The 23481-nt window shown below is 45.8% G+C and overlaps 1 protein-coding gene across 1 annotated transcript in view; it reads right to left on the bottom strand.

The window, feature by feature from the left end:
* Window positions 1-183: 183 nt before the first annotated feature.
* LOC121580853 (chloride channel protein 2) overlaps window positions 184-23481 on the bottom strand; it is a 144293-nt gene continuing 120995 nt past the window's right edge. Inside the window, exons 13-24 of the mRNA XM_041895950.2 lie at window positions 23119-23274; window positions 22758-22827; window positions 22554-22664; window positions 15626-15839; window positions 15307-15440; window positions 14374-14624; window positions 7645-7857; window positions 5428-5493; window positions 4110-4148; window positions 3524-3628; window positions 2822-2908; window positions 184-2389 (exon numbers count right to left, since the gene is read on the bottom strand). Coding sequence (XP_041751884.1) covers window positions 1853-2389; window positions 2822-2908; window positions 3524-3628; window positions 4110-4148; window positions 5428-5493; window positions 7645-7857; window positions 14374-14624; window positions 15307-15440; window positions 15626-15839; window positions 22554-22664; window positions 22758-22827; window positions 23119-23274 — 1983 coding nt within the window. The 3' untranslated portion in view covers window positions 184-1852. The remainder of the gene's footprint in view (window positions 2390-2821; window positions 2909-3523; window positions 3629-4109; window positions 4149-5427; window positions 5494-7644; window positions 7858-14373; window positions 14625-15306; window positions 15441-15625; window positions 15840-22553; window positions 22665-22757; window positions 22828-23118; window positions 23275-23481) is intronic.

The raw sequence follows: 23481 nt of genomic DNA, 5'->3' as shown, positions 1-23481 counted from the left end.
ACCATGCTGTGAAGTCATGTAATGGGTTTGTCCTGGACAAATAAACATGATTTAAAAAATATGATTTTCACTCTTTGATCATTTTACTCATCTCTGGTAGGAGACAAGAAGGAGGAGAAATTGCCCAACACAAGCACGCACACCACACACACAGAACAGAGTTTTGAAAAACAGATTTGCATCTCAAAGTTTTTGTTGAAATTTAATCCATTACTGATGTACAAAAAACAAATGGTCATGTTCTCTGAAAAATAACAATGGCCGTTCATCTCAAATGCATATTCTCCTATGCCCTAACCCTATACACAACAGGGTGTGCTTAGATTTCCTATGTCCAACGCATATACAGGCCAGGGCAATATAAAGGGAGAAACGGCAGACTTATTGCTTAACTAGATGCGCTGTTAATTAGCTTATACATTAAACTCTTTTACATTATATTTTATATGGCGAGCACTACTTCACATTCTATCTGCATACAAAAGTAAGACAACTTATTGCACAACAGATTTTTTTAAAAGACGGAAATGAACCAAAGTTGTGATGCAATGGTTTTACATAGAATTGAAATATATTATGGCTCAAAACTGTCAATGGCGTTATTGAAGTGATTAATGATTTAACATCCGTCTTGAATGAACCCATTTTATAATGAGACAGTGGAGAACAGTCACACACACTTTCTCTACAACAGACAGTTGTTTAATTTTCTATCGAGGCTTTTATTGCTTGTCTGTGGACTTGGGAGAGTTATGACTGTGCTTCTAAGTTGGTAGTACTTATTTCTAAAATGGTTTTGAGGCCAGGAAGACTGTATAAATAATGTTCAGTGTGTGTGTGTGCTATGTCTTAGGGATAATATTGTGTATGTTGGTTAACAAATATGTATTACTATGTGTCAGTGTGTATGTGTGTGCGTGCTTAACTTCTATGTATTCTGAGTTTCACTGTTGTCATTAACACTAAAATCATTCCAGAGACATGTTTAACACTCAGTACAGTAGATGTGTGAATAATCGTTACCAATCGCAAGAAATGTAATGATACAAAATGTACTGTGACCAAAACACCCTGTTACAAGAAACTCTCTCTCTAACATCCGCCCTACTACCTTAATGCCAGACAAGGCTACTTGTACTTTGAGTTAAATGCATGTTAATTACAATGTGCTTCACAAATGTTCTTAACCCTGTGGGGTGCCATTTTATGACTGAGCGATGTCAATGCGTTGGTCTTTTCTCAGCTGCCTTTGGGTAGTTACTTATAATTTCATCAAAAATATCCCTTTTCCGTCCCACTTTAAAGTCCCCACCTCAGATATGAATGTAGCTACCATGTAAATACAGCACATAGATTTTATAGGCCACTGAATCTAAAGTGGGACCCTCCTTTCTCTTTCCTCTCTCTCCTTTGCTTTATCCCTCTATCTTGTCATGTTGTTCCTTCTGATCTGCTCTCTCTCTCTCACACACACACTCACTTACTCTCACTCAGTCTCACTTAATCTCACTCTCACTCACTCATTCATTCATTCATTCATTCATTCACTCACTCACTCACTCATTTGGGTGAAAGTAGAAGTGTCAGCACCAGATGGGTGCATGGGCAAGGTTCCACCAATTCACACATTCACGCATACACATACACCCCAAAACACTCTCTTAAAGAATCATGTTGTCACATTCATTCACTTATTCTATCACTCACACAGGAATACAAGCTCATTCACACCAACACACACACACGCACACGCACACACACCAGCTTGAAGATTGAGGTGAAAATGACCTGTAAGGTTATAGAAACCTCAACGAACCATGAATCATCTCCTAATTTTCCGTCACCCCTTCTGTCATTCTGATTGGTCCTCAGTGCGGGTGGGACTTCGCTCACACTGCAGTTCTGATTGGTCCATTTGCTGTATGTTCTCGGGCAGGGTTCCATGTTCCTTCGCCGTCTCCGATTGGCAAATCTCAGGGAGGTGGGGGGGGTCAAAATCACAGGCCAGCTCTGATTCGTCAGTGTGGGAAGGGCTGCACTCTAAGATAAACTCTTCTGTTTGGTCCTCTGTTAGTGAGAGGCATTCCTGAATAACCAATTCCGATGGCGGGTCCGTATTGTCAGCGGGGCTGGTTTCAAACTCCAAATCTGATTGGTCCTGTGTGAAGTGGACAGGACTCTCCTCATACATATCGTCCAATTGGTCCTCCATGTCAGGCGGGGTGGGTTCCTGTGGTAACGAGAGGCCTCTGTGGCGGTTCCAAAGCTTGTGTAGCTCTGTCACCTCCGAAACACTGGTGGTGTTGTTGCCGCTGTCACGGAAACTGGCCAGTGGGGGGCGAACTTTCACCCCTGTCACAGTCACTGAGCCTTCTATGGCCTTGCGAAGCTAGACGTTGGACAGAGAGAGGAGAGGGAGAGATGGAGGAATAAAATAGGGAGCAAGGATGGAACATTATGGAGTCACTTTGGAGTAAACAACGTGGTGATTCATATTACAGATCTCCAAACTCACAGGGTTGTTGCCAAGGCAACCTCAATCTGCAGCAATTTCTGTAATGAGCAAATTGATTAGCCTGAGATTACTGCTGATCCATTAAGCGCAATATTGTCCTTAGGACTGATCTAAGGTGATGGCAATATTCAAACACAATCACAGCCAAAGTAAACAGGAAGGTTTCCTGTGATGTGCTTGTGGGGATTTTAAGATGAACTGCCCTAAATCACTCATAGCATGATGACATCAGTGTTGAAAATACAAACTACACAAACTACATGACATCACAGTGACATCAGAGTTCTAGTGCACGGGAACACCCACCTCCCTGAGGGAGACCACTCCCACCAGTCGTCCAATACTGGTCACATAGGCATGGTCCAGCCCCAGCAGAGAGAATATGGTGTGAGTCTGAAGAAAAAGAATGAGAGAGAGGGTAGAGGACTGCAGTCAAGAGAGCAGATCAGAAGGAACAACATGACAAGATAGAGGGATAAAGCAAAGGAGAGAGAGGAAAGAGAAAGGAGGGTCCCACTTTAGGTTCAGTGGCCTATAAAATCTATGTGCTGTATTTACATGGTAGCTACATTGACATGGGGGAGATGGAGACAAAGAGAAAATGAGAGAGAGCGTGGGTAGAAAGAACGATAGATGACATCCATTAAAATGTAATTGAGAACAAATTGTCTATTAAAACAATCACACAGTCTAGTGCAGAGCCTTGGTCTAGTGGAGCTGCGTGCCATCACATTTCTGTCACCAACACCATCAATTTAAAGGGATGTCATCAAGGGCAGAGGGAAGAGAACATCATGTTTTAGGGATGGAACTCAGCCATTGTCTGCACTTGTTGCATGGTTACATTTTTAGATTTGAGTCATTTAGCAGACACTCTTATCCAGTGGATTCAATGACACTTAAGCATTACAAGTAAAGCGTTCCTCCAAAATAACAGATGACAGCTAGGTTGGTTGTGCAGATTGACAAGGGACAGGTTGATTGACAGGTGAACTGATGATGACACACCTTGTGCAGAGACGTCCGCTCCACCAGCTGAAAAGGGGCAGGGTCAATCTTGCAGTTGTTGAAATCCACTGGCTCGTCCAACTGTTGCTCCTCCCACTCCGCTATCTGTGGGAGGGGATTCAGAACTCTCAACCAATGAGGGTGTTAGATTAACTTCGCCGGGCGCCCGTGTTGGTGTGTTTTGCACCGGATGAAATTTGTTTACATTCGATTTGGAACCCGTGTTGCCTGCCGGGCGTGAGCCATTGTGCCCCACTCTGTCCGATGGCGAAGCCGGCTCAAAACAAAAGTGACATGATTAAGCACGTGTAGTATTTTGTAGGATTCTGTGTTTTCCCATGCTAAAGGGATTGCTTTAGATAAAAAAATGCTTTATCTGCCTTCCCAATGAAAATTTGTTAGAGAATTCTAACATTTATTTTATGGAAAAGAGATGTTGTACGATTCTGGACGATGCACCATGCTGCCTTGCTGACAAAATCCCTCAATGATGACCGTCTAACAACTCTTACAACACTTACACCAATCACTGCATTTTTAAGTTATTGACTGACATGACAGTTAACCAATTAGAGTTCAGTCTTACTTCGTTTGTGGTCATGTCATCCTCTACTTCAGGAGACTCCTGAAAACAAAGAGAGACAGTAGTTACACCCCATAGAGGTAGATAGAGGACTCTAGTGCCCCAAAGCCAGTTTTAACATGGGCAGCGCCATTGAGGACTTTCACCATTTTTAAGTAGTCAACTGGGTGGGACTTCCTTAAGGAAGAATTCCATCCAGGTCCTCAGGAGGGATCAGCCAATGAATTGTACTTGTGAGCAAACATTCCTTAACTGCAGGAGGCAGTAAATCACAAACCTTGGCTTTATACCTGTTCAAACAACACACTCCAGGTAGCATTATGCACCCTTTCAGTTTGTTTACCAACTATGATGTACTGTTTTGTCTTTTGTTTTATTTGTAATATAAGTGCCTTAATTTGTTTGGACCCCAGGAAGAGTAGCTGCTGCCTTGGCAACAGCTAATGGGGATCCCTAATAAATACTAAATAAAAACATATAGAAGTAGTAGAAGAAGAAAATGGACTACTTCAAAATAGAGAGCAATAGTAATGGCATCTTTTTGTGGGCACTAACGGAGGCTAACTCCGCCATGGCTCGTTGGCCAAAGCCTATGGGGAAATTAATGTGTTTTTTAAAATAAATGCCGGAAATAACGGCATGTTAACTGACTGATATTATCTCATAGAACAAAACGTATAAGATCTCCTAAGCCTGTGTTAACCTCAGACCTTATTTTCGGCGTATATTCCCCCCCAAAAACATTATTTCCCCATTAATTTCCCCCATTGGAATGGCCAACGGTAGAAAATACTAATTTCCGTTTTTTAGAACTACAAGCTGGTGAGCTCTATGGAGATGACTTCAATTGCACTGCCCATGCTCTCACAGACGCCATAATGGGACAGATATAATATTGCATCCTCTAACTATATCTATGTTACCCGGCACATGCACACATATTCAATATTTCCTTAATTAACATACCACCACTGCATAGGAGAATGAAAGACTAACACATAACCACATTCAGAAGTGCATGCTTCTGCCCCTGTAACTACTCACTGTAAATAATCAGATGAATCACTAAAATGACTCCGGTTTCAACTCAGGTTTGGTCAACTTTGCCTTCTTCTCTCCTTTTTTCCCTCGCTTTCTCTCCTTTCCTACATCAGTCTCTCCCTTCATTACTCATTCCCTCGCTCCCACAAGTGCTATTAGCTACAGTATATTTTGGGTTGGTAGAAGTACCCAAAATGATTTTGGTTGGTCTCTTGCTCAATGCTAGGTCGCTAGGCAACGGTTACTTAGCAACTGTCTCTAAGGAGGGTGGCAGTCTTACCGTCGCCATGGAGATCCTGACGCGTTTGGGCCCCCTGCTTTCAGGAGCCTCCGGCTCTGCCAGGCTCTTATAGGAAGAGAATAACAAACACATCGTTAGCACAATGTTAGGATAAAGTTAACACAACGTTAGCACAACCTAAAAAACAACGTTACAGCAACGTTATACTCTATAAGAAGGTTGACGACATCCGATCCTCGTTTGTTAAGTCTAATGACACTGCTGGTCCTGCTCACACTGCCCTACCCTATGCTTTGACTTCTTTCTCCCCTCTCTCTCCAGATAAAATCCTGCGACTTGTGACTGCAGGCCGCCCAACAACCTGCCCGCTTGACCCCATCCCCTCCTCCCTTCTCCAGACCATCTCCGGTGACCTTCTCCCCTACCTCACCTCGCTGATCAACTCATCCCTTGACCGCTGGCCATGTCCCTTCCGTCTTCAAGAGAGCGAGAGTTGCTCCCCTTCTCAAAAAAACCAACACTCGACCCCACTGATGTCAACAACTACAGACCAGTATCCCTTCTTTCTTTTCTTTCCAAAACTATTGAGCGTGCCGTCTTTAGCCAACTCTCTTGCTATCTCTCTCAGAATGACCTTCTTGATCCAAACCAATCAGGTTTCAGGACTGGTCATTCAACTGAGACTGCTCTTCTCTGTGTCACGGAGACTCTCCGCACTGCTAAAGCTAACTCTCTCTCCTCTGCTCTTGTCCTTCTAGACCTGTCTGCTGCCTTTGATACTGTGAACCATCAGATCCTCCTCTCCACCCTCTCCGAGCTGGGCATCTCCGGCGCGGCTCACTCCTGGATTGCGTCCTACCTGACCGGTCGCTCCTACCAAGTGGCGTGGCGAGAAGCTGTCTCCGCACCACGTGCTCACCACTGGTGTCCCCCAGGGCTCAGTTCTAGGCCCTCTCCTTTTCTCCCTATACACCAAGTCACTTGGCTCTGTCATATCCTCACATGGCCTTTCCTATCATTGCTACGCTGACGATACACAACTAATCTTCTCCTTTCCCCCTTCTGATAACCAGGTGGCGAATCGCATCTCTGCATGTCTGGCAGACATATCAGTATGGATGACGGATCACCACCTCAAGCTGAACCCTGGCAAGACGGAGCTGCTCTTCCTCCCGGGGAAGGACTGCCCGTTCCATGATCTCGCCATCACGGTTGACAACTCCGCTGTGTCCTCCTCCCAGAGTGCGAAGAGCCTAGGCGTGACCCTGGACAACACCCTGTCGTTCTCCGCCAACATCAAGGCGGTGACCCGCTCCTGCAGGTTCATGCTCTACAACATTCGGAGAGTACGACCCTGCCTTACACAGGAAGCGGCACAGGTCCTAATCCAGGCACTTGTCATCTCCCGTCTGGACTACTGCAACTCGCTGTTGGCTGGCCTCCCTGCCTGTGCCATTAAACCCCTACAACTCATCCAGAATGCCGCAGCCCGTCTGGTGTTCAACCTTCCCAAGTTCTCTCACGTCACCCCCCTCCTCCGCACACTCCACTGGCTTCCAGTTGAAGCTCGCATCCGCTACAAGACCATGGTGCTTGCCTATGGAGCAGTGAGGGGAACGGCACCTCTGTACCTTCAGGCTCTGATCAGTCCCTACACCCAAACGAGGGCATTGCGTTCATCCACCTCTGGCCTGCTGGCTCCCCTTCCTCTGCGGAAGCATAGCTCCCGCTCAGCCCAGTCAAAACTGTTCGCTGCTCTGGCACCCCAATGGTGGAACAAGCTCCCTCACGACGCCAGGACAGCGGAGTCACTCACCACCTTCCGGAGACATTTGAAACCCCACCTCTTTAAGGAATACCTGGGATAGGATAAAGTAATCCTTCTAACCCCCCCCCACTGGCTATAGGGTGAACGCACCAATTTGTGAGTCGCTCTGGCTAAGAGCGTCTGCTAAATGACGTTAATGTGCCCTTGAGCAAGGCACTTAACCCTAATTGCTCCTGTAAGTCGCTCTGGATAAGAGCGTCTGCTAAATGACTAAAATGTAAAATGTAAAATAATGGGCATAGCAGCTGATAAAGAGAGAGAAGACGGATAATGGGTATTTAAAAATATTAATACAATATTACTGCAACACATATAGCTTGTTATGCTTCTCTGTTTACGCTACAGCAACGCTGGGGCTTATAGTTACTAAAGATTCTCTGAGGAGAAAGTGGTTGTTGTAGAATATGAGGATACAAGCATAGACTCACCTCGAGTAGCACTCTCTCAGGGTCACCACAGGAGAGTGTCTGCTGAGAGCCTGAGAGAGGAGACAGAGTCGGCGTGTCTCTATTAATTGAAAGAGTGTGCATGCTGTTGGGTGCCTCTGTGTTGTGAGTAGTAGGGACAGTTTTCATAGCAGACTTGAGTGGCAGCTGAGAGTTGGACCCAGCTTGGCTGAAGGAGGACTCTTCTGTTGAGATCTAGGTAGAGAAACATGATTAGGGCTGTTGCAGTGACCGTATTACCGCCACAGCGGCAGTCATGAGTCATGACCACAGTCAAACTATTACTCAAAGGTCATTTATATTCTTCTATAAAATCATTAATATAAGATAATGGCATGGGACTTATAAGCATATCTTGTCTGCTAAATGAACAAGGCTACAGCCTATGGCATGGCACATATCCAGATTTTTTCATATTTTTTATTTCACCTTTATTTAACCAGGTAGGCCAGTTGAGAACAAGTTCTCATTTACAACTGCGACCTGGCCAAGATAAAGCAAAGCAGTGCGATAAAAACAACAACAACACAGAGTTACACATGGGATAAACAAAACAATTAGTCAATAACACAATAGACAATCTATATACAGTGGGGAAAAAAAGTATTTAGTCAGCCACCAATTGTGCAAGTTCTCCCACTTAAAAAGATGAGAGAGGCCTGTAATTTTCATCATAGGTACACGTCAACTATGACAGACAAATTGAGGGGAAAAAAATCCAGAAAATCACATTGTAGGATTTTTTATGAATTTATTTGCAAATTATGGTGGAAAATAAGTATTTGGTCACCTACAAACAAGCAAGAATTCTGGCTCTCACAGACCTGTAACTTCTTCTTTAAGAGGCTCCTCTGTCCTCCACTCGTTACCTGTATTAATGGCACCTGTTTGAACTTGTTATCAGTATAAAAGACACCTGTCCACAACCTCAAACAGTCACACTCCAAACTCCACTATGGCCAAGACCAAAGAGCTGTCAAAGGACACCAGAAACAAAATTGTAGACCTGCACCAGGCTGGGAAGACTGAATCTGCAATAGGTAAGCAGCTTGGTTTGAAGAAATCAACTGTGGGAGCAATTATTAGGAAATGGAAGACATACAAGACCACTGATAATCTCCCTCGATCTGGGGCACTACGCAAGATCTCACCCCGTGGGGTCAAAATGATCACAAGAACGGTGAGCAAAAATCCCAGAAACACACCTAGTGAATGACCTGCAGAGAGCTGGGACCAAAGTAACAAAGCCTACCATCAGTAACACACTACGCCGCCAGGGACTCAAATCCTGCAGTGCAAGACATGTCCCCTTGCTTAAGCCAGTACATGTCCAGGCTCGTCTGAAGTTTGCTAGAGTGCATTTGGATGATCCAGAAGAGGATTGGGAGAATGTCATATGGTCAGATGAAACCAAAATATAACTTTTTGGTAAAAACTCAACTCGTCGTGTTTGGAGGACAAAGAATGCTGAGTTGCATCCAAAGAACACCATACCTACTGTGAAGCATGGGGGTGGAAACATCATGCTTTGGGGCTGTTTTTCTGCAAAGGGACCAGGACGACCGATCCGTGTAAAGGAAAGAATGAATGGGGCCATGTATCGTGAGATTTTGAGTGAAAACCTCCTTCCATCAGCAAGGGCATTGAAGATGAAACGTGGCTGGGTCTTTCAGCATGACAATGATCCCAAACACACCGCCCGGGCAACGAAGGAGTGGCTTCGTAAGAAGCATTTCAAGGTCCTGGAGTGGCCTAGCCAGTCTCCAGATCTCAACCCCATAGAAAATCTTTGGAGGGAGTTGAAAGTCTGTGTTGCCCAGCGACAGCCCCAAAACATCACTGCTCTAGAGGAGATCTGCATGGAGGAATGGGCCAAAATACCAGCAACAGTGTGTGAAAACCTTGTGAAGACTTACAGAAAACGTTTGACCTGTGTCATTGCCAACAAAGGGTATATAACAAAGTATTGAGAAACTTTTGTTATTGACCAAATACTTATTTTCCACCATAATTTGCAAATAAATTCATTAAAAATCCTACAATGTGATTTTCTGGGAAAAAAATGCTCAATTTGTCTGTCATAGTTGACGTGTACCAATGATGAAAATTACAGGCCTCTCTCATCTTTTTAAGTAGGAGAACTTGCACAATTGGTGGCTGACTAAATACTTTTTTCCCCCACTGTACAGTGTGTGCAAATGTAGTAAGTTATGGAGGTAAGGCAATAAATAGGCCATAGTGCAAAATAATTACAATTTAGTATTAACACTGGAGTGATAGATGTGCAGAAGATGATGTGCAAAAATAGATACTTGGGTGCAAATAAGCAAAATAAATAACACTATGGGGATGAGGTAGTTCGGTGGGCTAATTACAGATGGGCTGTGTACAGGTGCAGTGATCGGTAAGCTGCTCTGACAACTGATGCTTAAGGTTAGTGAGGGAGATAAGAGTCTCCAGCTTCAGAGATTTTTGCAGTTCGTTCCAGTCATTAGCAGCAGAGAACTGGAAGGAATGGCGGTCAAAGGAGGTGTTGGCTTTGGGGATGACCAGTGAGATATACCTGCTGGAGCGCAGACTACGGGTGGGTGTTGCTATGGTGACCAATGAGCTAAAATAAGGCGGGATTTGCCTAGCAGTGATTTATAGATGACCTGGAGCCAGTTGGTTTGCCGACTAATATGTAGTGAGGGCCAAACAACAAGAGTGTACAGGTCACAATGGTGGGTAGTATATGGGGCTTTGATGACAAAACGGATGGCGATAGACTACATCCAATTTGCTGAGTAGAGTGTTGGAGGCTATTTTGTAAATGACATCGCCGAAGTCAAGGATTGGTAGGATAGTCAGTTTTACGAGGGCATGTTTGGCAGCATGAGTGAAGGAGGCTTTGTTGCGAAATAGGAAGGCGATTCTAGATTTAACTTTGGATTGGAGATGCTTAATGTGAGTCTGGAAGGAGAGACACCTAGGTATTTGTAGTTGTCCACATATTCTAAGTCAGACCCGCCTAGAGTAGTGATTCTGGTCGGGCGGGCGGGTGCAAGCAGCGTTCGATTGAAGAGCATGCATTTAGTTTTACTAGCGTTTAAGAGCAGTTGGAGGCTACGGAAGGAGTGTTGTATGGCATTGAAGCTCGTTTGGAGGTTTGTTAACCAGTGTCCAATGAAGGGCCAGATGTATACAAAATGGTGTCGTCTGCGTAGAGGTGGATCTGAGAGTCACCAGCAGCAAGAGCGACATCATTGATATACACAGATAATAGAGTCGGCCCGAGAATTGAACCCTGTGGCACCCCCATAGAGACTGCCAGAGGTCCAGACAACAGGCCCTCCGATTTGACACATTGAACTCTATCTGAGAAGTAGTTGGTGAACCAGGCGAGGCAGTCATTTGAGAAACCAAGGCTATTTAGTCTGCCAATAAGAATGCGGTGATTGACAGAGTCGAAAGCCTTGGCCAGGTCGATGAAGACGGCTGCACAGTACTGTCTTTTATCGGTCGCGGTTATAATATCGTTTAGTACCTTGAGCGTGGCTGAGGTGCACCCATGACCAGCTCGGAAACCAGATTGCATAGCGGAGAAGGTACGGTGGGATTCGAAATGGTCGGTGATCTGTTTGTTAACTTGGCTTTCAAATACTTTCGAAAGGCAGGGCAGGATGGATATAGGGCTGTAACGGTTTGGATCTAGAGTGTCACCCCCTTTGAAGAGGGGGATGACCGCGGCAGCTTTCAAATCTCTGGGGATCTCAGATGATACGAAAGAGAGGTTGAACAGGCTAGTAATAGGGGTTGCTACAATTTTGGCGGCTAATTTTAAAAAGAAAGGGTCCAGATTGTCTAGCCCAGCTGATTTGTATGGGTCCAGATTTTGCAGCTCTTTCAGAACATCAGCTATCTGAATTTGGGTGAAGGAGAAGCGGGGTGGGCATGGGCAAGTTGCAGCGGCGGGTGCAGAGCTGGTGGCCGGGGTAGGGGTAGCCAGGTGGAAAGCATGGCCAGCCGTAGCAAAATGCTTATTGAAATTCTCGATTTCGTAGATTTATCTGTGGTGACAGTGTTTCCTAGCCTCAGTGCAGTGGGCAGCTGGGAGGAGGTGCTCTTATTCTCCATGGACTTTACAGTGACCCAAAACCTTTTGGAGTTAGTGCTACAGGATGCACATTTCTGTTTGAAAAAGCTAGCCTTTGCTTTCCTAACTGATTGTGTATATTGGTTCCTGACTTCCCTGAAAAGTTGCATATCGCGGGGGCTGTTCGATGCTAATGCAGTACGTCACAGGATGTTTTTGTGCTGGTCAAGGGCAGTCAAGTCTGGGGTGAGCCAGGGGCTATATCTGTTCTTAGTTCTAAATTTTTTGAATGGGGCATGCTTATTTAAGATGGAGAGGAAAGCGCTTTTAAAGAACATCTGGGAAATGGTCGGTGGGGACTTAAAGAACAATCATGTCAAATTCGTTACTATGTTGTGATGTCATTAAAGACGTTGGAACAACATAACTGTATCTCTGGGGGTGTACACTTCCCAGTTATGAGGTTTGCATCTAATTGTTGTATAAAACTAATGATTAAGTATAATACAACTTTTGTGAAGATAACAATGTGATTGTAGCATTCTAGATGAGATGACTGTTTTCCATATTGATTTGTTCTCAGTCAATGGCCACGCCCAGATGAGCACAAACATGATGGAACACCCCTTTTACCCCGAGGGCATAAAAAGCCTTGAAAAACAAATTAACATTAGACCAGGAAGCCCCACGGCTTAAAATGGTTGGTACTCTACAGACCAGCCGACATACAGTGCGAGCTGAATATGGCAAAATGATGAAACTCTGAAACTCTCAACCTCTACACGAGGTGAAGAAGAAGACAACACACTAGACCTTATCATCTCAGTCTGCAGCTGGCATGTATAGTCATCTAGAGAACTTTCACTAAAGACACAAGTTGGGAAGGACAATCCCTCTCAGACAACCGTTGGTACATCTGAAGTATCTATTCTATCAACTCTACGAACTACAGGGTACGCTGAAGTATCCATTCTAATCACCACTACGACCAGAAACTCTACCATGGACATTGGGATCTCTGGTGGGCAAACGAGAGTCCTACATCATCAACTCAACTATCGAAGACAGCTACACGTAAATACAAGTTGCATTTCTAATCCGAATGAGCGGTTATTAGGGTTCTAAGCATTTGTATTTCCGTGAGTGTAGTTTCCAAAGTAACAACGATAGTTTGAATCTCTGTCTCTCCCTTCCACTCTGACCCTCCTTCTACCCAATCATTCATGCTATTGTTCGTCCAGTCCACTAGGGTCCTGTTCTCATTGTATTACGTTAGTAATCAATAACCTGTGTGTGTGTGTATTCGGTGTTATTATTTAGTTAGTTAGTAAATAAATATTTAAGACAATTTGTGTATTGCTGATTCATCAATAAGGTTAGGGTTCTTGCAGGTTCAAGGATTATGCAACGTTCAGAATGAGACTGATAAGAGGTAATTATTTAATTAGTGACTGTTATCGATATGAACTCCTGAGTGGCGCAGTGGTCTAAGGCACTGCATCGCAGTGCTAACTGTGCCACTAGAGATCCTGGTTCGAATCCAGGCTCTGTCGCAGCCGGCCGCGACCGGGAGACTCATGGGTGGCGCACAATTGTCCCAGCGTCGTCCAGGGTAGGGGAGGGAATGGCCGGCAGGGATGTAGCTCAGTTGATAGAGCATGGCGTTTGCAACGCCAGGGTTATGGGTTCGATTCCCACGGGGGGCCAGTATAAAAAAAATATATATATGTAATCACTAACTGTAAGTCGCTCTGGATAAGAGCGTCTGCTAAATGACTAAAATGTAAATGATATATAACATATATCTTCTAAGAGTTTAATTCGGGAGATGGTAACTCGTTAAACAACTTCTTCCGTGGAGCCCCAAATTCCTAATGAGTTAATTGTTACATGATTAATTGAATCGAGTGACAATTAAACATAGTTAGTTGATTCGATAAATAACAGTCATACATTAAAGTAAGTCACGTCACGACAATATCATGTTTGTTTAGACCTGCCTAAAATAAAGAATTGATTTATTGTGATGGTGTACATTAACTGGATTTATTATACTTTTTTTAAATGTAGATGTTCCAAAGGCGCGTATCAGCGGCTTGTATGCCTGGAGGCCTGAGATGCCAAACGTGTTAGTTAATTATCAGTAATTTACCGTGAGACCGGCAGGCATTAACATGACAATAACCGGCTGACAAAATGTAATGACCACCACAGCTCTACACATGATACATGCATGCACGCACACGTACAGGCACAGACGTACGCACACAAACACAAACACACACACAGCACACATACACAGTGGTTAGAGGTACTGTAGACAGTAGAAGGCATGCTGAAGTACTGAAGATCCCCCACATACTGAAATCAGACAAACTTCACAGACGTCCCCTACCAAATACACCAAACCAACCCACACCACACTCTGTAATACCCCTAAAACACTTACTTCACTCACACATTTACTGTAACCAATGTAAGTCCATCCCAACACATATCCACACATTACATGTAATGAACTTCACACATAACTTCCCTACCTACCCCCCACCCTCGAGGGTGACAGTGACTTTAAGTCGCAGGCAGTGCTACCTCATCACGCGAGCGTGAGTCCGACTCACCTCCGTAACACTCACCAGAAAGCGGACCCCATGGTGTGCGCTGGTATTGGAGGCATTGGTGTGTGTGTGTGTGCAGGGTGGGCTTAGGGGATTGTCCATGGTGCCCAGGCTGGCCAGGTGTGTGTGTATGTCCAGTGTGTGTGTGTGTGTGCCATTGTCCTGGGCGTGCCTCTGGAGGTGGTCTAGCCTGCGCAATGGACCCAGCTGGAGGGACAGGAGTGACTGGAGCTGGGAGCGCTCTATAGAACCCAACAGGATCATAGAGTCTGGAGGACAGAGAGAAAGAGAAAGAGAAAGAGGGAGAGAGGGAGGTGGAGAGAGAGGAAGGGGGAGAGAGAGGGAGGGGGAGAGGGATGAAGGGGGAGAGAGAGAGAGGGAGGGGGAGGGGGAGAGAGATGGAGGGGGAGAGAGGGAGGAGGAGAGAGGGTGAGAGAGGGGGAGGGCGAGAAAGAGGAAGGGGGAGAGAGAGGGAAGGGGAGAGAGGGGGGTGAGGGAGAGAGGAAGGGGGAGAGAGAGGAAGGGGGAGAGAGGGAGGGGGAGAGAGGGGGAGATAGAGAGAGGGAAGGGGAGAGAGGGGGAGACAGAGAGAGGGAGGGGAGAGAGGGAGGGAGGGGAGAGGGAGGGGAGAGAGGGATAGGATGATAAAGAGGGAAAAAGAAAGAGATAGAGAGGGAAAGAGGAGAGAAAAGAGCAAAGGAGAACAAGGGAGAGGAGACAGAGGAAGAGAAAAGGGGTGCAGGGGATAGGGAAGAGAAAAGAGAAGAGCGAAAGAGGAAACAGTAAGGGAGAGTACTAAGCAGAATACAGAATAGATGGAATAGGACACAAAGTCAAAAAGCTGGAAGAAGTGAAAGACATGGGAGAGAAGAAGGGAAGCAGTAGAGTGACAATGTGTAATGGAGGAAGGATGCATCTTTAAATTATAGCAGACTATACACACACCCTTACCCGTGGACTCGACCAGGGCCAGTGTTTTGAGCTGTCCAGTCAGCAGGACCTCCTGTATGTCACGATAAGAGGAGGAGAGAGTGATGTAACGCACGTCTCTAACCATGATGTCCTCCACACGGACGTTATACTTCCTGAAGGAGCAGGGGAGGAGAAGAGAGGGGTAGGGTAAGAATGAAAGAGGAGATAAAGGAGGAAAATGGGGAAAAACAGGAAAATAAATAATGTCCGGAAGTTGAAAAGAAATAAGAAAGAATAGAGGGAGTATAATATCAAGTGAGGGAGATTGAGACACAAACAGATGGAAAGACAGACTCACTCGTGGTGCCCCATACCCAGCTCAGGGAGGTAGGGTAGTTTCTTGATCCTGATGATAGAGTCATATAGCGAGGGCTGGAGGGACTGGGCTACGGCGTTGGCCAGGATCACCGCTATCATCACCGGCAGGATGTGGCTGATCTGACCCGTCAGCTCAAACACGATGACCGCCGTCGACACCGTGTGAGTCACCGCCCCCGACAACGCCGCCGCACCTGGGGAGGAGGAATACACAGAGTCTGGATGATGACGATGATGAATATGGCTTTTATTGTCCAATGTGGTGGAAAGTGACATTTACAGTGGGGGAAAAAAGTATTTAGTCAGCCACCAATTGTGCAAGTTCTCCCACTTAAAAAGATGAGAGAGGCCTGTAATTTTCATCATAGGTACACGTCAACTATGACAGACAAATTGAGATTTTTTTTCTCCAGAAAATCACATTGTAGGATTTTTTATGAATTTATTTGCAAATTATGGTGGAAAATAAGTATTTGGTCACCTACAAACAAGCAATATTTCTGGCTCTCACAGACCTGTAACTTCTTCTTTAAGAGGCACCTCTGTCCTCCACTCGTTACCTGTATTAATGGCACCTGTTTGAACTTGTTATCAGTATAAAAGACACCTGTCCACAACCTCAAACAGTCACACTCCAAACTCCACTATGGCCAAGACCAAAGAGCTGTCAAAGGACACCAGAAACTAAATTGTAGACCTGCACCAGGCTGGGAAGACTGAATCTGAAATAGGTAAGCAGCTTGGTTTGAAGAAATCAACTGTGGGAGCAATTATTAGGAAATGGAAGACATACAAGACCACTGATAATCTCCCTCGATCTGGGGCTCCACGCAAGATCTCACCCCGTGGGGTCAAAATGATCACAAGAACGGTGAGCAAAAATCCCAGAACCACACGGGGGGACCTAGTGAATGACCTGCAGAGAGCTGGGACCAAAGTAACAAAGCCTACCATCAGTAACACACTACGCCGCCAGGGACTCAAATCCTGCAGTGCCAGACGTGTCCCCCTGCTTAAGCCAGTACATGTCCAGGCCCGTCTGAAGTTTGCTAGAGTGCATTTGGATGACCCAGAAAAGGATTGGGAGAATGTCATATGGTCAGATGAAACCAAAATACAACTTTTTGGTAAAAACTCAACTCGTCGTGTTTGGAGGACAAAGAATGCTGAGTTGCATCCAAAGAACACCATACCTACTGTGAAGCATGGGGGTGGAAACATCATGCTTTGGGGCTGTTTTTCTGCAAAGGGACCAGGACGACTGATCCGTGTAAAGGAAAGAATGAATGGGGCCATGTATCGTGAGATTTTGAGTGAAAACCTCCTTCCATCAGCAAGGGCATTGAAGATGAAACGTGGCTGGGTCTTTCAGCATGACAATGATCCCAAACACACCGCCCGGGCAACGAAGGAGTGGCTTCGTAAGAAGCATTTCAAGGTCCTGGAGTGGCCTAGCCAGTCTCCAGATCTCAACCCCATAGAAAATCTTTGGAGGGAGTTGAAAGTCTGTGTTGCCCAGCGACAGCCCCAAAACATCACTGCTCTAGAGGAGATCTGCATGGAGGAATGGGCCAAAATACCAGCAACAGTGTGTGAAAACCTTGTGAAGACTTACAGAAAACGTTTGACCTGTGTCATTGCCAACAAAGGGTATATAACAAAGTATTGAGAAACTTTTGTTATTGACCAAATACTTATTTTCCACCATAATTTGCAAATAAATTCATTAGAAATCCTACAATGTGATTTTCTGGAAAAAAAATTCTCATTTTGTCTGTCATAGTTGACGTGTACCTATGATGAAAACTACAGGCCTCTCTCATCTTTTTAAGTGGGAGAACTTGCACAATTGGTGGCTGACTAAATACTTTTTTTCCCCACTGTATCTTTTTGCTTTCCACAGCCTCCCTAGACATACATACAACTACAGAAAGTTTGGACACACCTACTCATTCAAGGGTTTTTCTTTATTTTTACATTGTAGAATAATAGTGAAGACATCAAAACTATTAAATAACACTATATTTTATATTTGAGATTCTTCAAATAGCCACCCTTTTCCTTGATGACAGCTTTGCACACTCTTGGCATTCTCTCAACCAGCGTCATGAGGTAGTCACCTGGAATGCATTTCAATTAACAGGTTTGCCTTCTTTTAAAAGTTAATTTGTGGAATTTCTTTCTTTCCTTCCAATCAGTTATGTTATGACAAGGTACGGGGGGTATACAGAAGATAGCCTTATTTGGTAAAAGACCAAGTCCATATTATGGCAAGAACAACTCAAATAAGCAAAGAGAAACGACAGTCCATCATTACTTTAAGACATGAAGGTCAGGCAAATACGGAACATTTCAAGAACTTTGAAAGTTTCTTCAAGTGCGAAAACCAAACTCTGCATTCCACAGTAAGAACATCATACCAAAGGTCAAGCATGGTGGTGGTGGTGTGATGGTTTGGGGATGCTTTGCTGCCTCAGGACCTGGACGACTTGCCTTAATAGAAGGAACCATGAATTCTGCTCTGTATCAGAGAATTCTACAGGAGAACGTCAGACCATCCGTCTGTGAGCTGAAGCTGAAGCGCAGCTGGGTCATGCAGCAAGACAATGATCCAAAACACACAATCAAGTCTACATGAAAATTGCTAAAAAGCAACAAATTGGAAGTTTTGGAATGGCCTAGTCAAAGTCCAGACCCAATCCCAATTGAGATGTTGTGGCAGGACTTGAAACGAGCAGTTCATGCTTGAAAATCCACACGTCACTGAGTTAAAGCAGTTCTGCATGGAAGAGTGGGCCAAAATTCCCCCACAGCGACGTGAGAGACTGATCAACAACTACAGGAAGCATTTGATTGGAGTCATTGCAGCTAAAGGTGGCACAACCAGTTATTGAGTGTAAGGGGGCAATTACTTTTTCACACAGGGGAATTGGGTGTTGCATAACTTTGTTTATGAAATAAATGAAATAAATATGTAATTGTTGTGTTATTTGTTCACTTATGTTCCCTTGATCTAATATTAGGTTTGGGTTGAAGATCTGATAACATTTAGTATCACAAATATGATAGAGAAAATTAGAAAAGGGGCAAATACTTTTTCGTAGCACTGTATGTTGTGATGTCACGAGAGGCTACACAGCTTTCAGCGGGATTGCTCAAGTAGTGCAAGGAGACAAGGTTCAAACAAAACAAGGAATTTATTATAGGTCTTGGGAAACTAACGAAAGTATAACACAGTTCTGTACTCTGGTGGCTCTTTCAGGGTTAACAGTTCAGGGATGTCTCTTCCACATCCAAAATCATAACTCTCCCTCGCTCAAATAACTTTTCCCCAGTCTTACTATATTCCACGTTGCAGCTAGTGGCCAACCCAGCAAAACGTCCTTCCAAATGTCCCACACGTATTTCCACAGGTGCATATATCCAAAGGTGAGTATTTCCCCAAAGGTAAGTATCTCCAAATCCTTATATTCCTCCTGGAAGTGGACGTGCAGCACTCTTGTCCTCCAGAGAGCCCAGGTTGGAGACCGTGTCTCTTCCCTTCAACAAACCTTCAGCTCATCAGCTCCTGATTGGTTTCAGCTGCGTGGGAAGATTGGCCATAGAGGGTTGGAGTTCCCGACCATACCAGCAGATGGAGCCATAGCTGTCTGGGTTTGCAGCCATCTCAGGGGGATGTAACGTCCCTCCAGGACACAGCCTCTCGTGACATCACACATCCCCCTCCTCGGGACCGACGTCCTCGTCGGGGTAAAGGCAGCGAAGAAGGCATCACGCCGGGAGAGGGCGTCCGCATTGCCGTGGTGCTTGCCAGCCTGCTCTCTCTTCAACTCCTCCACCTCTAGGACCAGGGACTCAGCCTCCTGTTGTCTCTCCTTGAGTTTCTTACTGAACGCATCAGCCTTGGTTTTAGCAGAGTTTAGCTTCTGTTGAGCAGCTTTCAGTTCCTTCTCTCTCTCTGCCTCCGCATTCTTCATCTTGTTCTCCAACACCTTGTACTTCTCCTCTGCCTTCTTCTGGACCTCCTTACTACTGCGCAGGGTCTCCTCACACTCCTCGATGGTCCTGCGCAGCCTCTCCAGCTCCTCCTGTTGCTTAGGGAAGGAGCTCTGTTGGAGTTTAGCCTGGAGGCTATCTAACTCTTCTGTCTTCATGTCTAACTGTTGCTTTAACAAACGATACCTCTCAGCGGTCCCCTTCAGACCAGACAGTTCTTTGTCCAGATTCTGTAGCTCCGTCTCTGTGTCGGTCTGGGCACCTGCCATCCCTATCAGAGCCCGGGCGGGAGTGAGTAACTCGGAGGATTGCACCGGAGCCTTCCCAGGATGAGTCTTGCCTCTCCGTTTCCGAGGTACTCGGGTTATCCTCTCCTGAGACTCTCTCCAGAGTGGGTAAAAGGCTGGGCAGTCTCGTCCAATTAGGACAGGGACGGGGAGGGAATCAACCACCCCCGCCGTCGTGTGTATGGTTCCCCGTGTGCTGGTCATTGTAAGTTCAGTAATGGGGTACTCTCTGGTGTCCCCATGGACACAGGAAACTGGGAGGACTTTCCCCGGGGTCAGACACGTTGGGCCCACCAAATCCTTACGCACCAGGGTGGCCCGGCTACCAGAATCCAGTAAGGCCTCCACATCATGGTGATTCACAGTTACCGGGCAGGTGGGGGGTCGATCTGGGCCGCCATCTACGACTCCCAAGAGCGAGGCACAACGATGTGTGGGTGCTGAGCTGGAGGACTCCGCAGTGGGCATAGGTTCATCGGCTGGTTTCCCACACTGCCAGGAGATATGTCCCATCTCCCCACACCGGTAACACTGTCGAGGTTCCCCATCCTGGTGTACTCTTCTTGGACCCGCCTGGTTTCTGGCTCCCCCTGGAGCCGGGATAAGTCCTGACGCGGCGGGGTTCGAGACCTTGGGGTCCTTTGGACGGGTTTTCCCCATTTGTGGTGGGGCCGCACTCCTGGGGTTTTTCCGGGAAGCATTCAGCATCTCCGCTGTGGCCTGATACTTTTCCACAGCTTCCACGGTCAGATCAGCCGTGGTCAAGGCCTGTTGACTGATGAACCGTTTTGCCTCATAAGGCAGGGCGCGTAGGTAACGATCCACCACAACGGCCTCCACCACCGCCGCTGCTGTATTCCTCTGCGGATCCAGCCATTTCCTTGCGATTCGGACAAGTTCATGCATCTGCGCCCGAGGAGGTTGGTCTGGTTGGAAGGTCCAACTGTGAAAGCGCTGGGCCATACCAAACCTTGTGAGTCCATATCTGCTGAGGATCTCAGACTTCAGGGCATCATAGTCAGTAACCTGGTCAGGGCCCAGGTCCCGGACAGCATTCAGCGCTTCCCCGGTTAGGAAGGGGGGCTAACAGACCAACCCACTGTTGCTTGGGCCAGGCTTCCCTAGTGGCCGTGGCCTCAAATGCATGCAGGTATGCCTCAATGTCATCGGTAGCTCCCATCTTAGATATAAAGTCACTTGCCTTTATTGGGCGGGTATTTTGGACCACCCTCTGTCTCTGCAACTGCAATTCCTCTGCCTTCAGAAGGTTGGCTTTCTTTTGCTCCTCCAAGAGAGCCACGTTTGCTTGCATCTGGGCTTGCTGGCCAGCAACAAGGGCTTTCAATATGTCCTCCATTTCAGTCGGCGGGGAGCCTACGGCCAGCTTGGAAAACTGGGTGATCAAACCTTCGGTATCCTCCTCTGACATGCACTATTAACGCTTGAGCTTGCCCGTTTTCTCCACCATCTGTGATGTCACGAGAGGCTACACAGCTTTCAGCGGGATTGCTCAAGTAGTGCAAGGAGACAAGGTTCAAACAAAACAAGGAATTTATTATAGGTCTTGGGAAACTAACGAAAGTATAACACAGTTCTGTACTCTGGTGGCTCTTTCAGGGTTAACAGTTCAGGGATGTCTCTTCCACATCCAAAATCATAACTCTCCCTCGCTCAAATAACTTTTCCCCAGTCTTACTATATTCCACGTTGCAGCTAGTGGCCAACCCAGCAAAACGTCCTTCCAAATGTCCCACACGTATTTCCACAGGTGCATATATCCAAAGGTGAGTATTTCCCCAAAGGTAAGTATCTCCAAATCCTTATATTCCTCCTGGAAGTGGACGTGCAGCACTCTTGTCCTCCAGAGAGCCCAGGTTGGAGACCGTGTCTCTTCCCTTCAACAAACCTTCAGCTCATCAGCTCCTGATTGGTTTCAGCTGCGTGGGAAGATTGGCCATAGAGGGTTGGAGTTCCCGACCATACCAGCAGATGGAGCCATAGCTGTCTGGGTTTGCAGCCATCTCAGGGGGATGTAACGTCCCTCCAGGACACAGCCTCTCGTGACATCACAATGTGTAAAATAGTAAAAATAAAGAAAAACCCTTGAATGAGTAGGTGTGTCCAAACTTGTTAATGCATATTTCAAGTGTATTTGTTATCTTCACTGTTCTAAACAACAAAACAAATGAAAGCACAAGCTAGTGATTTGTGATTGCACTAGTCACATTTATCCAACAAGTCTTTCATGTCCAACATTTTTAATGGATTGTTCAAGGTCATGTATCGCTTATGGCCCACTAAACAAGAAATCAATGAGAACCTGATTTTTTTTTATTTCAACCCAAAACCTGCTGACTTTTCTATCGTAGCAGAATTCATTTTCATCAGTCACATTCAATAAGATAGCACAATTGACAAAAATAGCTTTGGCATCACACCAGCCTCCAGTTTCGATCACTTCAGAGAACAGAAAGAGCCAAGATAGAGCCTATGAAGAAGTTCAGTCTCACATTTGGTTTCAGTGATAAGCGGACACGTTAGAGCCGTAATGGAGCCTAAAGAAAACAAAACAGGTTAGTTTGAATGCAACTGGTGGAGTGAGATACAGAGACATCCACTACTCACCCACTACAGCATAGCCGCCAGGCACTATGGGATAGACACTGCCATCGGCATGGATGCCATCAGGGAACATGACTGCCATGGTCTCTCCTACGAGACGCCCAAATGCTGCACCTGCACATCACACAAATAAATTGTTTGTGTACATGCAGGTGTTTTTAGTGTGCATGGCTAAATACATACATTCGCACACAGCAAGTGACTTACCAATGAGGAAAACTGGCATGAAGGCCCCACATGGTACAGGCATGGTGGTAGCTACTGCAGACATCCAGAACTAGAGAGAGAGAGAGAGAGAGAGAGAGAGAGAGAGAGAGAGAGAGAGAGAGAGAGAGAGAGAGAGAGAGAGAGAGAGAGAGAGAGAGAGAGAGAGAGAGAGAGAGAGAGAGAGAGAGAGAGAGAGAGAGAGAGAGAGAAGTTTGGTAGAGGAAACTGAGAATAGACACAGAAGAGGCATAATATCCTAATTTTCACACCAACACAATCAGACAATCACAAACAAATCAGACTCGCCTCTCCTAAACCCACGCACAAAAACACTCTCCATTTTAAAACAACACACACGTACCTTCATCACGATGAAGAAGATGAGAGTGATGAAGACATTGACCTGGGGGTGTTTCCAGGCGTGGGAGTGGCTGATGTAGTCAAACTCCTCGGCAACACCCTGGCGACACCATGTGCGGTTGTCCAACAACGCCACCAGGGACTCATGCTGCGTCAGCTGAGGAGACAAGGAGAGACACAACTGTTAGGACTGGGATATACTGTATCAATCTCAATAGTCTAAATTGGCTTCCTTTCCTTATCTCCTTCCCTTCGCTGATCTAAGAGGTTAGGATAGGTGAAGACAACACAGGACAGGTCCATTCACAAAAGAGAAAATGAAGGCAAGGGGACGAGGAGAGGAGGCTGCTTTAGACAATTGAAA

The sequence above is a fragment of the Coregonus clupeaformis genome, chromosome 14 (genome assembly GCF_020615455.1).
Source record: "Coregonus clupeaformis isolate EN_2021a chromosome 14, ASM2061545v1, whole genome shotgun sequence".
Taxonomy (NCBI): Eukaryota; Metazoa; Chordata; class Actinopteri; order Salmoniformes; family Salmonidae; genus Coregonus; species Coregonus clupeaformis.
Note: the sequence above shows the minus strand (reverse complement) of the source record. Positions and strands in the feature narration are given on the sequence as shown.